Source organism: Neurospora hispaniola (genome assembly GCF_033458365.1).
Source record: "Neurospora hispaniola strain FGSC 10403 chromosome Unknown B0T23scaffold_1, whole genome shotgun sequence".
Lineage (NCBI taxonomy): Eukaryota > Fungi > Ascomycota > Sordariomycetes > Sordariales > Sordariaceae > Neurospora > Neurospora hispaniola.
In genome coordinates this window covers 2,139,884-2,153,699 of record NW_026944406.1, presented here as the reverse complement: position 1 = coordinate 2,153,699, position 13,816 = coordinate 2,139,884, and the positions used below count along the sequence as shown (strand labels likewise).

At 53.4% G+C, this 13,816-nt stretch overlaps 4 protein-coding genes across 4 annotated transcripts; 1 reads left to right on the top strand and 3 right to left on the bottom strand.

Annotated features, from left to right (window-relative positions):
* Positions 1-931: 931 nt before the first annotated feature.
* Positions 932-7,040, bottom strand: B0T23DRAFT_391848 (uncharacterized protein; the record flags this gene model as incomplete). The annotated part of the gene is made up of 2 exons (XM_062837967.1): positions 932-3,391; positions 3,468-7,040. The coding sequence occupies 2 exons, from the start codon at positions 7,038-7,040 to the stop codon at positions 932-934; spliced, it is 6,033 nt and encodes a 2,010-aa protein (XP_062696838.1).
* A 3,011-nt stretch (positions 7,041-10,051) lies between these two features.
* On the bottom strand, positions 10,052-10,876 carry B0T23DRAFT_391847 (uncharacterized protein; the record flags this gene model as incomplete). Its single annotated transcript, XM_062837966.1, has 1 exon — positions 10,052-10,876. The coding sequence occupies one exon, from the start codon at positions 10,874-10,876 to the stop codon at positions 10,052-10,054; it is 825 nt and encodes a 274-aa protein (XP_062696837.1).
* A 268-nt stretch (positions 10,877-11,144) lies between these two features.
* B0T23DRAFT_10949 (uncharacterized protein) lies at positions 11,145-11,708 on the bottom strand. The gene has a single exon (XM_062831841.1). It carries the CDS (start codon positions 11,525-11,527, stop codon positions 11,162-11,164), a length of 366 nt encoding a protein of 121 aa, XP_062696836.1. The 5' UTR covers positions 11,528-11,708; the 3' UTR covers positions 11,145-11,161.
* Positions 11,709-12,735: 1,027 nt separating this feature from the next.
* B0T23DRAFT_400844 (Endonuclease/exonuclease/phosphatase) lies at positions 12,736-13,605 on the top strand (the record flags this gene model as incomplete). The annotated part of the gene is made up of 2 exons (XM_062838530.1): positions 12,736-13,195; positions 13,280-13,605. The coding sequence occupies 2 exons, from the start codon at positions 12,736-12,738 to the stop codon at positions 13,603-13,605; spliced, it is 786 nt and encodes a 261-aa protein (XP_062696835.1).
* Between the last annotated feature and the right edge of the window lie 211 nt (positions 13,606-13,816).

The following is a 13,816-nucleotide window of genomic DNA, read 5'->3' as shown; positions in this document are numbered from 1 at the left end:
GGACGACCAGGACAAGATGGTTAAACAAGATCTCACAGGGTCTGTTGTTACCTAATCATAATCATCGTTATATTACAATAGCTGAGTTGTTCCGAAACTGGCCATTTGTTCTACCCTCAGCAATACCCTCGTATATAATGGAGAAAAGAGACACTTACCTCAATCCGATGTAATGGACACCATCTACACTGAACTTGAATGTACCTCATGCCTCAGACCAGAAACTCTATTTAGTGTATAAAGCCCGAATACCAAGCAGTAACAGAATTTCTTGAGGGGTGAGAAAATCTGGTATCACAATAATATGAACACGGGAAAGACGAATGCTTCGCAAATGGAAATAGTAATTAACGAATAAGAAAACCCTCCCGGCGGCTCAACTCGCTGAAACCATATAGTGAGGGAGGGGTATAGGTGTAAGAATATGTATAGGGGGGTATAAGAAGCCGTGCAGGCTATAGAAACATGAAGAAACATAAACAGTCAAAACCCAACGCAAATGCGTGAATTCACACGCCTGCAAGACACCAGTCAGTTGCACTTGATGTGTATGCCAACCCAACCAAAACTCCATCACAATCTGCGTCGCCAGCTGCAGTGCTGCACTGCACTACGCGGCGCCGGCAGAAGACATCGTCATCAACCTGACCAGCCTCTCCTCGGCTCTCTTCTCCCTCCGCCGCCTCCCTTCCGGACTTTCGTCCAGTTTCCTCTTCCACATTTCTTTCCTCCTTTCATCCCGCACCACCTGTGGCGATGGAATTGGCATGTAGCCAAGATACCTCTCGCTACCACTGCCGTTACTACTACTACTACTACTACACCCGCCGCCTCCACTTCCACTTCCACTACTGCTCTCCTCCATATCTTCCAAGACGGGCTCCAGGATCAGATTCAGATTCAGATTCAGGTTCGGGGGATGATGCATCGCCTAGAGCAGCAACCCCTCCACCTCGCTCGTGACCATGCCAAAGACCCAGTTGGCCTGCTGCACGCTCTTGCATTGGAAGCACCACTTGGTCACCTTGCCAGCGACCCTTCCCGTGCGGGGTGCTAGACCGACGTTTCCTTCCTCGTCTCGCAGATTCTCCCAGACGCTGCACATGATGCCCTTTGTTCCCAGCATGCTGAAGGATTTGGATCCCAGCACGGCATCTAACAAAATGAGTGGCTTGTCAGAAACCTTCTTGGTGGCGTGTGTCACGATGATGCGTTTCTCTAGGCCGTGGTAGAGCGATAGCTCCTGGCGTACGCCCGGGGGAGGACGGCCAATGTGCAGGATGCAGTCGCCCTTGTCAGCCCAGCGGTTGTTCTGCACGTTCAAGTGGCAGCGGATTTCGAGCGGTTGGCCTGGAGTGAACGGCTTGGCCAGACCAATGCTCCAGCGGCTGGGGGATTGGCTGCCGGAGCCGGATGCGCTCCGCGGCGGAGTTGAGGAGTCATTGCCGCCGGTACCAGAGGAGTAGCCGCTTGAGTACAGGCTGCCGCTGCCGCCGCCGTGGGCACCACCGCTTCCGGCGATGGAGCCAGGGCGGGATTGCTTGTCGACGGTGGACTTGCCGATGTTGAACGACGTGTTCTCGCCGCCGAGTAAGCGGCGCAAGAAGCTTTTAGCCGAAACGCTGGTTGTCGCGCTGCTGTGCTGGCTGGGCGCGCGAGTGGATGCGCGATAACTGTTCTTGCGGCCAAAGATGCTCTTCCGACGGCTGGAGGTTTCAGTGCCGTCGGCGCTACCGGCGCCAGAATCGTTCTGTATTTGTTGCCCAAAAGAACGGACACGTGCCTCCTCGGCAAGCTGAATGTACCTAGCATTGTTCAGCCGGCTTTGGTGCACCGCCTCGTAAAGGGCCTTCGCTTCATCCTGGCTCGCGGCGCGGAAGCGGAACATGCCGCTATCGATGCTGCTCAGGCGAGACTCGGGAGATACGCGGCTGCGGACCTCGAGGTCAAGCGCCGTACTACGGCGAATCATGACCACTGGGGTGAGGATGAGGCAGATAAGAGGGACAATGCCTCCAGCCTCTCTGTTCGCCATATCGACCTCGGACGTGCCAGAGGTCTGCAGAGGGTACGCCTGTTTGTTCCCTGGGGTTTCCTGGAGCATGTGTACCTCCATACTTCCGGGGAAGACCAGGATGCGCGAGGGTTCAGTGTTGATCTCCCTCCAGATACCCTTTCTGTTGGACCAGTACGAGACTGATGCAACAAACCTCTGCACAGTCCTCTCTTGCGGGGTTTGCTGCCCTGGCTGAGGTGCTCCAGCCTGAGAAGCTGATTGTGATGGCGCTATAGTGTTTTCTGAAACAACGGATTCTTCAACGATCTGGGGCAAGGGTTGCTTGAGGCTATAACCCGGGATCGTATCCGGAACATCATCTTCGTCCAACTCGTCGCTGGAGGATGATGACGACTCCGAGTCACTGCGGGCGGATTCTTCAGTCTCAGAGTCGATGTCGGATGGGTGATATTCGTGCTTGAGAGGAGAGGATGTGCGCCTCTTCACCCGGGTCGTAGGACCAAGCTCCACCGGAGGTTGAACGGCAGCTGAACCCTTGATGTTGAGGGGCCGAGGAATAGGCACAGATTCGATTCCGTAGGCTGGGGTAATTGGCTGAGATCTGAAGATATCCACAGATTCGCTGTACGGAATGTGTTTGTTGGGAGCCGGGTAGGAGGTGACCGGAGCGCTGGCTTGTCGCTTGTGGTATCGGCTAGGCGTCCTGAATTCATCATCATACGAGCCAATAACGCTAGGTTCACCAATCGGGACGTCGAGGTCGTCCGCTTTTGGTGAGCTGACGTGAATAAGGCTCATGCTTATCGGCGGCTTAGGTCGTGAGAGGGGAGGCATGGGGTCGCTACCCAAAATCCCCAGCCAGTCCGTAATCTGGACCTCTTCGGCAGTGGACAGCTTGATCAGCTCATACCACTCGTCGCCGTTATGTCTACCGCGGATCATGACAATCATGCTCCTGGGACTCTCGCCTTTTCTTGCCGAGATGTACTGCCTTGGAACAGGCGGGAAAAGCAGCCATGGCTTAGCCTTGTTGCTGATGTCACGGATGAGGATATCCCCCATGTCAGAAGGCACGTTGACCCTGTCTCGGTGCATAAGTTCGATTTGGCACTCAAGTCGTTGGCCGCTCGAGTGTTCAAGGTCCATCTCAAACGAGTCTTTAGCTGCCACTTGCCTGCTCGGATCGATCCGAACGTTGTCCAGTGGTCGCAGGTTGCGAAGGTCTCTGGCGCGTGTTGTGTCGGTGTTGTTGGCGTCCTCATCGGTCATGCGAGCGAACTCCTCACGATGCCGTGTTCGAGCCTTCTCCTGGAGGTTGCCGTACAATTTGAGTAGGTCCTCAGTTTCCGGAGTCTTGATCACCATAACAGCCGCCTACATACACACCGCTCATGTTAGTGACAGTTCACGCCAAGCTAGCGGTGACAATGGTAGTGCAAGTGGAACTCACCCGGAGAAACTTGTACATCCACTTTATTCGGATCAGGGGCCGCTTCAACAAGTACGCAACATCCACCCGCTCACCGTTGTAGCTGAGCACATCACCATCCTCATTGCGAGGTAGCGCATTCAGGAGGGAGTCATTCTCGTCGATCTTCCCGCTCGGCGGTGCGAGGTTGACAATGAGATCCTGGAATCCCAATCGCCATACGTCAAGGTAGTTGTTATAAACCGGCGAGACGGCTTCGAGCCATTCAAGGAGCCTCCGAATATCATGCAGGGGCGCGCGCTTGTGGTAAGTCCACAACTTCTCGAGAGCGACACCCATATTCACCACAGCCTTGGCCATGCTGTCTGTTTTGCGATCGGCATCGTCCACATTGTCTCTATGGACAAACTCGTTCAAGAGCACGGGGACGACACCGTCGACCAAGGTCTTCAGTTCTCGATGATAGAAGTGCTCATCATCGGCAAACTCCTCTAGCAGATCATTGACCCTACTGTCGTTAGCCTTGCTAGGCTTTCTGTGAAGACTGCGCGAGGCCTTGATGCTCCTTGAGCGGCTGGGTGGGACCAGCTGGCCATCGTCAGGAAGTGAGAGCACTGATACCAAATCAGAGTGCTTAGTAGTAAGTCGGCGCTTCAAGCTGCCAGACTTGCGGGATATTTGAGAGGTTTGTGACTGTTGACTCGCTTCTCTGGTGAGGGGTGTCGGCTGGCCGAACGCCTCTTCGGGAGCCTGTGTTACGGTGGATTGGGAAACAGTGGAGACGCTATCCGTATCCTTCTTGCCATATGGTTCCTGATATTCGCGGGAGTCCTCAGATAGTATGGTGGATAGATCATGCAAGTCACTCGTTGGTCGTCTTCTGCGCGAGGGCCCCCGTGTGCTAGGTTCTGACGAGGAATAGGAATCGGCTCTGGAAGGGCGATCAGGAGATGCTGATCTTCTCTTGTATGAGTCAGGAGAGCGCTGCTGCGGTGGGCTTCTCCTGGACTCCAAGTCATCCTCGGTTTCTGGTTCAGATTCAACGTCCGTCTCGCAGCTGGGATATACCATAGGTGCTATTTTGTGCGCACTGGATTCGCCCTTGAAGGCCTCCTTCAACACATCCCGAAAGGGCTTCTTTGCGGAACCACTGCTCCTTCGCGGTAATGTTGGGCTCCTAGGAGTCGAGCGTCGTTTCAGCCCCGCCGCCGAATCAGGGGTAGTTGTAGGACTCTTTCTCCTCTTGGGAGTTACTTCGCTATCATCCGATCGTGTTGAAGTCTTCCGTAGCTCTTCATGGGTTACCGGAGTCTGAGGTCTCTCTTTCCTGCGCGGCAGCTCTGCCGAAGCGCGCTTGGAAATCTCGTGAGTCCGTGCCTTGTGCGTCGACACATCTCTATCGACCAGCTTCTCCTTCGAGTTGCGCTCGGGGGCCCGTTCCCTATGAGCTGGTAGATCTCTGTCGACCAACTTCTCCTTGGAATTGCGCTCAGGGGTCGAGACTCGTAGGGGTTCGGGGGCAACAACTGGTGGTAAGTTCGGCATACCCTCTACGAAGGGGTCAACCGTGTTGTTCAACCAAGATTCGATTCTAGCGGGCTTGGTCCCTGTAGGGGGAGGCCTCGGCGGTTCCGCCATCTCCTGCATTTTCTCCATGGCGCCGGTCATAACCTTTTTGAGGACATTCGGTACTAGTTTGAGGCTTTCATTTCTCTGAGGTTTCGGCTTAGGTTTCGCATTTTGGCGGGCATGTGTTCTCTGGGTATTACCCCTCAACGGGAGTTCCAGTTCGCTAAACGCCGAAAAGCCGAATGGAATCTCTGCTAAATCATCAACGCCAGCGGCAGTTGGTGGGCGCCGGTCAGAATCCTCTGCGGATGATCCACCATTCCTAGGAGTTGGCATTGGTTTGTCAGCGCCCGGTCGCCTGTCATCCGTTGTAGTTTCTGTTTGCGTGGCTGTGTTTGGTGGGCTAGGACTTCTTCGCTTCGGTTTTCTTCGCGCACCGCCACGGGAACCCCTTCTTCTTGGCAGCTTCCTCTTCGGAGGTGGAGGGCTTCTTAACCTTCTCTTCGGCGGAGGACTCGGGCTCCTCCTTGATGACACTTCGCTTTCAGGTTCAACGATGACTTCTATCACATCGTCAGAAGCAGCCGAGTGATCACTACGCGCTCTTGGCTTGGGAGTCGATGCTTTTCTAAGCGGGGTCGAAGCTCTTCGCGGCGGAGTTGAGGTTCTTCTTGGAGGAGGTGAAGCTCCTCTGGGGGGTGTTCTGCTACCGGACCGATCGCTCGGTGTCCGCCCGGACGAAGAGGAGGGACTAACTGTAGAAGTGGACCTGCTGCTGCTGTCGGCAGAGACAGGAGGACCCGGGCGAACTCTAATGCCATCGTCTGGCAGTGACCGGGCGGGCTTTGCTGGGCAGATCCTTATTCCATCATCTTTGGAGCCCCGTTTCTGTAAGGAACGCACCCTAATTCCATCATTGGGTGGACACTGTTGCGTCCTTGGGTTTGAGCTTGACCTCCTACTTTCACCAGACGATGAACGCTTCCTACGCGGCATATCTGGTTCCGACAGTGCCCCGCGGTGATGATCGTCGTCCTCGTCTACCTCAACCGTGACCGTCTCACCGGTTTTGGCATGGCGATATGTCTTGACCGTCGGGCGCCGGGCAACAGGTGGCGGGGGCGGCGGGAGCTCTACCCTCTGAGCCCAATCTCTGATCTTCTTTTGTACCGAGGGATTTTGCGCCGTTCGTTTGAGAAAGTCTTTTGGTATGGGTTGGCCTGCTTCGGGTACCGGACTTTTTGCTTGCCCTTTTCCCTTTTGCTGCTTCTTCATCCAGTGGTCGTCGCTTATAATCCTCTTCTTGGGCAACTCGGGCCTTGGTCGCGCTTCCTTGATAATAACATCGGGCCTGTCGTCGGCCAATTTCCTTAGCACTTTTATCTTTTCCTTGGCAGTGCTATCGCTCCCACTCGTACCCTTGGGTTCCACCGTCTCGAATTTTGGCTTCTTCTTCTTGGGGGGCTTCTGCCGCCACTTGATCCTCATTCGGTCCTCCTCGTCCACGTCATCGCCGCTCAAGTTGACAGCGAATTCGGTCGGTTCGCTTCGCGCATCTTCTGCGACCGGAATAGGAAGGCCCTCTGCCTTGACTGCCGCCTGCGACGCCTTTTGCCATGCCTTGACACGATCGCGAACGCCACCAGGTTGTTGTAGCTTCCGTACAGCTGCGGCGCGCATCTCTTGGCGTAGCTCCTCTCGAACATTTTGGGCATCCATGGACATGGTCTTTCGTCGCTTCGAGGCTGAGCGCTGTGCGGCTACGCGCTGCGGGGATGGTCGGCCGAGTAGGAAATCACCCAGAAGACTCGGCTCGGGCTTCTTCAGCTCGGGCTTCTTCTTGTGGTGTGACAGGCCGCTATTGGTAGGTGTCGGCACACTCTTGGGAGTGGTGGCTCCCAGCGCCGTGGCCGATCTGGTCGGTGAAATTGTCGGGGCGCCATTCTTGGAGTTTGTGGGCGTGATCTTGGGGGTCTTTGGCCGTGGTGATGGAGATTTGTCGGGTTTTGGTTTTGGGGGTGACATTTCTTCTACTTGTCATGGGCGGAGTGTCAGCGGATTGTGGATGTCCATTGCGCTAGATGTCATCTGTTGACTTTATTGGCACATCAAGTGGTGCTCGCTCACCTTAGGGAGCCCGCATGCTGGTCCGCTTTGAGGATCCAGACACAACCTTGAGCCTTGACGGGCGCTACCGGAGTTTCATGGAGAAGTTGACGAGACGCGCAGTCAGGTTCTCTGAAGGCGCGTTGCCGCGGCTGCCGTGCTTTGTTGAGAAGAGATGAAGGGATAAATCACACACTTGGTGAATGGGATGACGTCCGGTTTGGGTTGGATCGAAAGAGCCCACAGGGGCCCCACTGGCTAACGGTGATGGACCACAGTAGGTCTAGCTCCTATTTCTTGCGTTTTCTGCTGCACCGATCTAGGCGCTTCCAACTCCGCCGCCCACCCTGCGTGGAGTTTGAAGTAGTCCGTCGATGTCTCCAGGATCCAGGCTCGCCAGGAACAAGCGAGAAAGGCGGTGGAGAGAAAGCCCGGCGTGGTAGCAAAACTCGAACCTTCAGCCCTGGCTGGCTTCCCTTTGCAGGTGCTCGAGCTCTGGGTTGGCCCCTGTAAGAGCTTATTCTCTGGAAATCAAAGACACACGCAACACGCTATGTAGATCCCATAGAGCAGAGAGAGACAAGAGTCAAGGTAACCGCGGGACAGACGTAACGAGGGTAAGGGTATGTATGCTGTTCAGGTAGAGAGGGAGTCAGCTGTCGCCCACGCGGTTCGGTTGTGCGAGCAGGTAGCCGACGGGCAAAGCTGCCCGCTGTGGTGCAAATGTTGATGAATGGTACCTCCAGGTATTGTCAGACAAGGGAATCATAGGCTGGCTGGCGCGCGTGTTGCGGGAAAAGAGCGAGCGTAGGTGAAGGGGCTTGAGGAGCAGCTGAGCTTCTGTTCTGTTTTGCTGAGGTCGTTCAGACATCCGTAATCCGTAACCAATCCACCCTGCGTGGCTGAGAATGAGGTTATCGTTTTTTCCCGTGGCCGCCAATAACAATCAATTGATGGCAGTGGTTGCTGCGGACATCAGCAATTGAAACCCATCAGATCTCCAAAGAAGAGTGAAAAAGTGCAGGCAGTTCCACCCTTCATCACACCCTTTGCTCACTTTGGCGCATCCACCGGGCATGTTATCAGTGTCGACCGATTTCTCCCTCCGACTTCTTGCTTCTGCCAGTCCCACCGGGTTCCATGGAAGTTGGAAACCACGTTCTCCTGCAGCTTGGCTGAGTGGTAATCAATTACTTGCACTAGAGCGGTTCCGAAGAGTAGGCTGCCTTGGTGGGGGCTGCTATCATCCACTGCATTAGTTTCGTTACAATCGCGCGCTTCTTCCACTTTCCCTTGTTCGGCTTCGGTCCGTGGAAAGTTGACATTGCTTCACCTATGTAGTTCTTCCATCTTGATCTCCGCCCTCGCTGCTGTCCAAGAGACCATTCAAGATTCAAGTAACGCAAGGGCAGCAGCCATGAAAAAAGTCAAACATGTCAACAACAATCCCTTGAGTCCCTTGTGCAACCCAATCGAAGTTGATGGACGGGAGGGAATTGGACGTAGTATCATTCCATCCGGATTAATGTGAATCGCACTGGCACTGCGCGGCGGTGTTTGCTGCACACACAGTTCAGTTCCGACGATTCGTTCGTCCCTTCTTCGTTCTATGTAGGTTGAACCTGTGCAGTGGCCCAAGCTTCTATGCCCGGTGAGTGCCTGGGTGACCAAATATACCAAACACGCCCAGCAACCCGCACTGAACCAGCCTATGTATTCGAGTCTTGATGTTTTGTATGTGGCAATTGAAACATCAATGGTCCAGTGTCCTGTACAGTATTTGATGGATAAGGTATTCGGTGTTTTCTATGGTCAATCACCCTGCAGTCTTAACAATCGCAATGGTGGGTCATCCTTGTCCCTTCCCTTGTCAGCAGATGTTGAGGGTGGGGGTGGGTTGTGGTTCTGGCACCTGACATCATCAGCAACTACCTAACTGCAACCACCACGACGATACTGTATTATATTTCTTTACTTAGCACAACAGTCCTTCCGTCCTCTTCCAATCTTACCTATCATCCTGAGCTCAGGTGGGATAACGACCGCCATGGATGGGAGATATTGTTAAGCCGACCCGAGTATAGCGAAAAAAACAAGGTCCGACAAACTAAAGCCATAAGAAATTCAAGATTTGGGGTTCCAAGCAGGACTGTAATAGTCCGCTCGGCACGGCAGTGCAATGTATACTTTATGGTGGATATTACTCATTGCAACTGCGACTGCGAGAAAACAAGCAGCTGCGGCGTTATGTTGAGGCGGATGTAACCCATTTTAGCTTTGCATGAGCGAGCCGTTTTATGCAAGTCCTCACTGCTCATCTCCAAGCTGGTGACACCTTTTTAGATAGTGGTGTGCACTCGAATTTCCAAATTCAGTTATAGAGAGGTTCGGGGATATTGAAAGAGCGTCCTAGCGATGCAGTAAATATCGACACTTGGAGGTTAGAAATGCGTCAGCACGGCGTACTTGATTTATTGAATTTGAGTAGAACAGAAAGCCGTGAGGTGTGAACCTCAAGTAAGTATCTAAAACGTATGTCCTCCGCCCCATCTCCTATGAAAACAAACCAGACCCTGGCCAGTCACTCACACCCACATAACTAGCCAACTATGATATACCGCTGGCATGTCAGAAAAGTCCATGGCCATCTCCCGTCTCTTCCTTGTTATTCCACCCTGTTGTGATACCTAGGTAATGCAGTACTCCGTACATGATGGCGCCCAATGATTTCCCTGATGCAAAGTTCCAGAAAAGAATGTGCAGAAGGGTATAGGAACAGGACCTAATCCACCAACGCCGATATCCAACCATGAGAAAATGCTAATGTGCCCTCCAAATGCAAATGATGATACCCTCCCACCCTAGACCATGTGAAGAAAATGTACAAAGTAGAGATAGTGAGATGATGCACTCTAAACACAAGCTGTGAATCACTGCTCAAAGGGCAGCGCAAACCGAACCCTCTTCTTTCCCTTTGAAGCCGTTGACGGTGACTCAATGTTCCTGGCTCCAGCATACTTCTGCTCCGCGTGGTGGCCCTCACTCATCTCGCTATCGTGAAGCTCCTCATCCGTTTCCTCCTCGATAGCCCAAACATCCGGGCTAGGCTCACGCCAAGAGTGCGGTGACCGACGGAATGGTCTGAACATCGTTCGTGGACCAGGCCGGGTCAATGGCCGACCCCGGTTGGCGAAGTGGCTATAAGATGGAGAGGGAGGCGTCAGGGGCAAATCATAGTCAGCCGTAGAGGTACCCCTGTAGTTGTCCAGTCTGCTGCTTGGGCGGCTGTTGCTATTGCTGTAGCTCGATGAAGGCCTCATCTTGGGCTTCTTGGTCAGGTCCTTCAGGCGAAGAACAGGAAAATCGAATGCAGCGGCTGCAAGGTGCATGTAATCCTCCTTGTCCTCGGGCGTAGGGTACCCATCAAACTCGAGCTCGGGAGTCGACGACTTGGGTGGTGTTGGTGGCCGAGGGGGCGGGAGGCTGAGGCCGTCGAGGCTGGATGGGCTAACACTTCTCACGATGGGCGCTGGGCGTTTGGTGTCCTCGATTCCGGCGTCAAAGTCCATGTCGAAATCCATGTCGTCGTCGTCAACCGCATTGGCGGCAGGTGTGGGCGTGAGGAAGTACGTGAGAGGGTCTTGGTCGATGTTGGATAGGTCGACATCGTGAAAGTCGCCATAGTCGATTCTTAGTTGAGTAGGCGGCCAGGAGTCACGAAGAGCTCCACGGCGAATGGGTTGAGAAGAAGGCATTGTGTTCGTCGTGGTGAAGAGGATGAACCTTGACAGGAGTAGAGACGAGACTGCTGTGATATATGAACCTTTGCACCACACGCCAAAGGAAATGCCACCAAAAAATATGCGATGACAAGAGAGGAAACCCGATGCCGGCTTGGCCGGCTCAAGATAACAAATCTGTCAGAAAATGGGGTGTCAGACACAAACCAGAAACCGACGTTTCTCCTGCTGCTGTATGTATAGAACCTGAAGAGACGACTGGGTAGACTGACGAGTTGAATACGAACGAGCATGCCTTGGCTATATACCAAGCCGGTGATGACTACACCCTCTCACCGGAAATGGTTGGCATGTCTCGCATGCCACTCTCACAATGTCAGACACAGTCATCGGTGTAGTGCCAACCATGATGAGGCGTTGCCTTGTGAGGTGAACATGGTGTGTCACCATCCAACGATGTGTCTCATTTGGCGGGGCGAATGCACCTCCTCCTTGGATCCTTGGCCAATCAGGCCCCGATCTCTGATCGCCTATCCCCGACAGGACTCCAAAAGCTCCCATAAAGCGTGCCATTCCTGGCATCACGGGGCGGGATAAGGAGGGGTTTTGTGGGAACGCTTGGTTAGCTTGGAACGAAATGGGTAGAGGGAAAAAAAACTTCAACATGGCTCGATATCGAAAAGCAGGAAAAGGATTGTGATGGAGAAGTGGAAACGCGGCTCCCACGGCTTTTCGGCATCACGCGCAGCAACAGACTGGGTTGCTGAGCTCAGACACAGTCAACAAAATATGAGAAAATCAAGGAGGCAGCACCCACTCGGGCCGCCAGATGACTGCGCAACGCGCAAGCATGATGGCTGTGAATGTGTAAAGGCTGGTGAATAAGCCGGATTTTCGCTCGGTGTTGAATTGGAGACATGGACGGAGACATGGCACGGAGCCGCATCACCGAGTCACTGGATGGCTGCCGAATGATGGCTACCTACCCGGCTACGGTGTAAGTGCGAGCTCTTGGAAAACCCACAAGGTCACGCCAGCTGCCAGCAGAAGACCCCACGATATCTGTGTAGCCGCTGTTCGCGCCTAGAGGTGAGAGATTTCCAGGTCTGATCTGAGGTACCCGCATGATGTGCAGCCGTGGCGCGTGGATCATGGCCGGAAGAAATCAAGCCGGAGGCCAAAACCCCTGGAATGATCTGGGGCGGAAATCGAGCGATTGACGAGACATCGAGGAACAAGATGCGCCGATTGATCATGCTTCGTCATGAAGCAGGAACACGATCGTGCATGAGCAATAAGAGGGTGCAACTATTTATTTAAGCTGCACTGCTGATTGCGGCAACCCGGCACCGCTAGCAGCCCAACCAGGCCGTGACATGAGGACGAAAAGGAAAGCATTGGTGAAGTTGACGATTGAGTCCAACATCAAGTTGCAGTCATCAGTCACCACTAAGGTGTGCGCACGTGCGGGCTTGTGAATGCACTCGTCGCAGTGATGTGCAAGATAAGCACCGATAAGAGTTGGATGCCGAGGGCTCACGGCAGGCATGGCGCGCAGTGGCAGGCATGACCTGACTCGGCTGCAACTTCAACCGTCAACTTCACCTTCAACTTTTCTGACCTTTGAACTGCAAACATGAACAGAGCTTTCCTTCAACTCACTTAAGTGCTTTGTTGAGAGGGGAGAAAAAAAAAAACCTGATCAGACTCGACAGTGAGACTCGGTCCGACTCTCTTTACTTTTCCTCTTCCAAGTGTTTCTGTTTGATATTCAATTCTCCCTGATCCCTGTCACCATCTCGAGCCCTACCGGCATCTATCATCGTTAGCTTCGATCCCCGGCAAGGATTTGGCTTGGGCTTTCAACTGAAGCAATGACGCTCCGAGAATCGCCGGCCCCGGGTTCTGCTCAACTCCATGTCCGATTTGTGTCGTTCAACATCCGCTTCGCTACCGATAATCCTGTTCCTGGAGAGCAACCATGGACTGACCGTCGGCCAAGGCTTTGTGCTCAACTCAACTTTCTTACCTCTGGCCATGACTCAACATTTCTCTGCCTCCAAGAAGTCCTTTACTCACAGCTTCTTGATATCCAGGATTCTCTCGGCCCGTCGTGGAGCCATGTTGGCCGGGGCCGAGAAGACGGCAAACTGGCTGGCGAGTTCTCACCCATCTTTTTCCGAGTGGACGAATGGGACTGTCAAGACTGGAAGACGTATTGGCTTTCCGAGACTCCAGAAAGGCCGTCAATCGGTTGGGATGCTGTCCTTGAGAGAATCGTGACCGTCGGATCATTCCGCCACAAGACGACAAGCAAAGCGGTCATTGTTATGAGTACCCATTTTGACCACCGAGGGCAAATTGCGAGGGAAGAAAGCTCTAAGCTCATTCTCATGCTGGCCTCCGAATGAAGACGAGCGCATCGTGACTCTTATCCTCCATTGGTTCTGGGCGGCGACCTCAACAGTACCCCTATAGACCAGGCATACAAGACGTTGACCTCACCGGACTCAGGACTGCAAGACACATCTGCGGTTTTTCCAGATGAACTAAAGTACGGCAACCGCGACATTACATACACGTCTTTTGGCGAGCCAGACGAGGAGCCAAAGACCATCGATTTTCTCTTTGTCCAGAGACCACCAACCCTCATACTAAGGCTGTTTGGAATTCTGCCAAATAAATTTGACGATGGTATCTTCCTGTCTGACCACCGACCTATTTTTGTGGATATGGAGGTGTGATCCAGGAAATGTGTCTTCACTCTTCGGCTCCCCTATTTTTTTTTTATATTTTTTTTTTCGTCTTGCGCGCTTCTTGTCCAATAGTTCCGTGATTTCGTTTTTATTCATTTTTTTGTTCGGTTGCTCTAAGGCGGCCTGAATAGCAGCATTGTATCAGACGACTAGCTGGCCAGTGGCTGGGCATCGATGCTTTGGTGAGCCAGCTACCTAT

Bases quoted from the DNA above. Each gene is read 5' to 3' on its own strand.
- B0T23DRAFT_10949 (XM_062831841.1), bottom strand. From the start codon at position 11,527: ATGTTGAAGTTTTTTTTCCCTCTACCCATTTCGTTCCAAGCTAACCAA.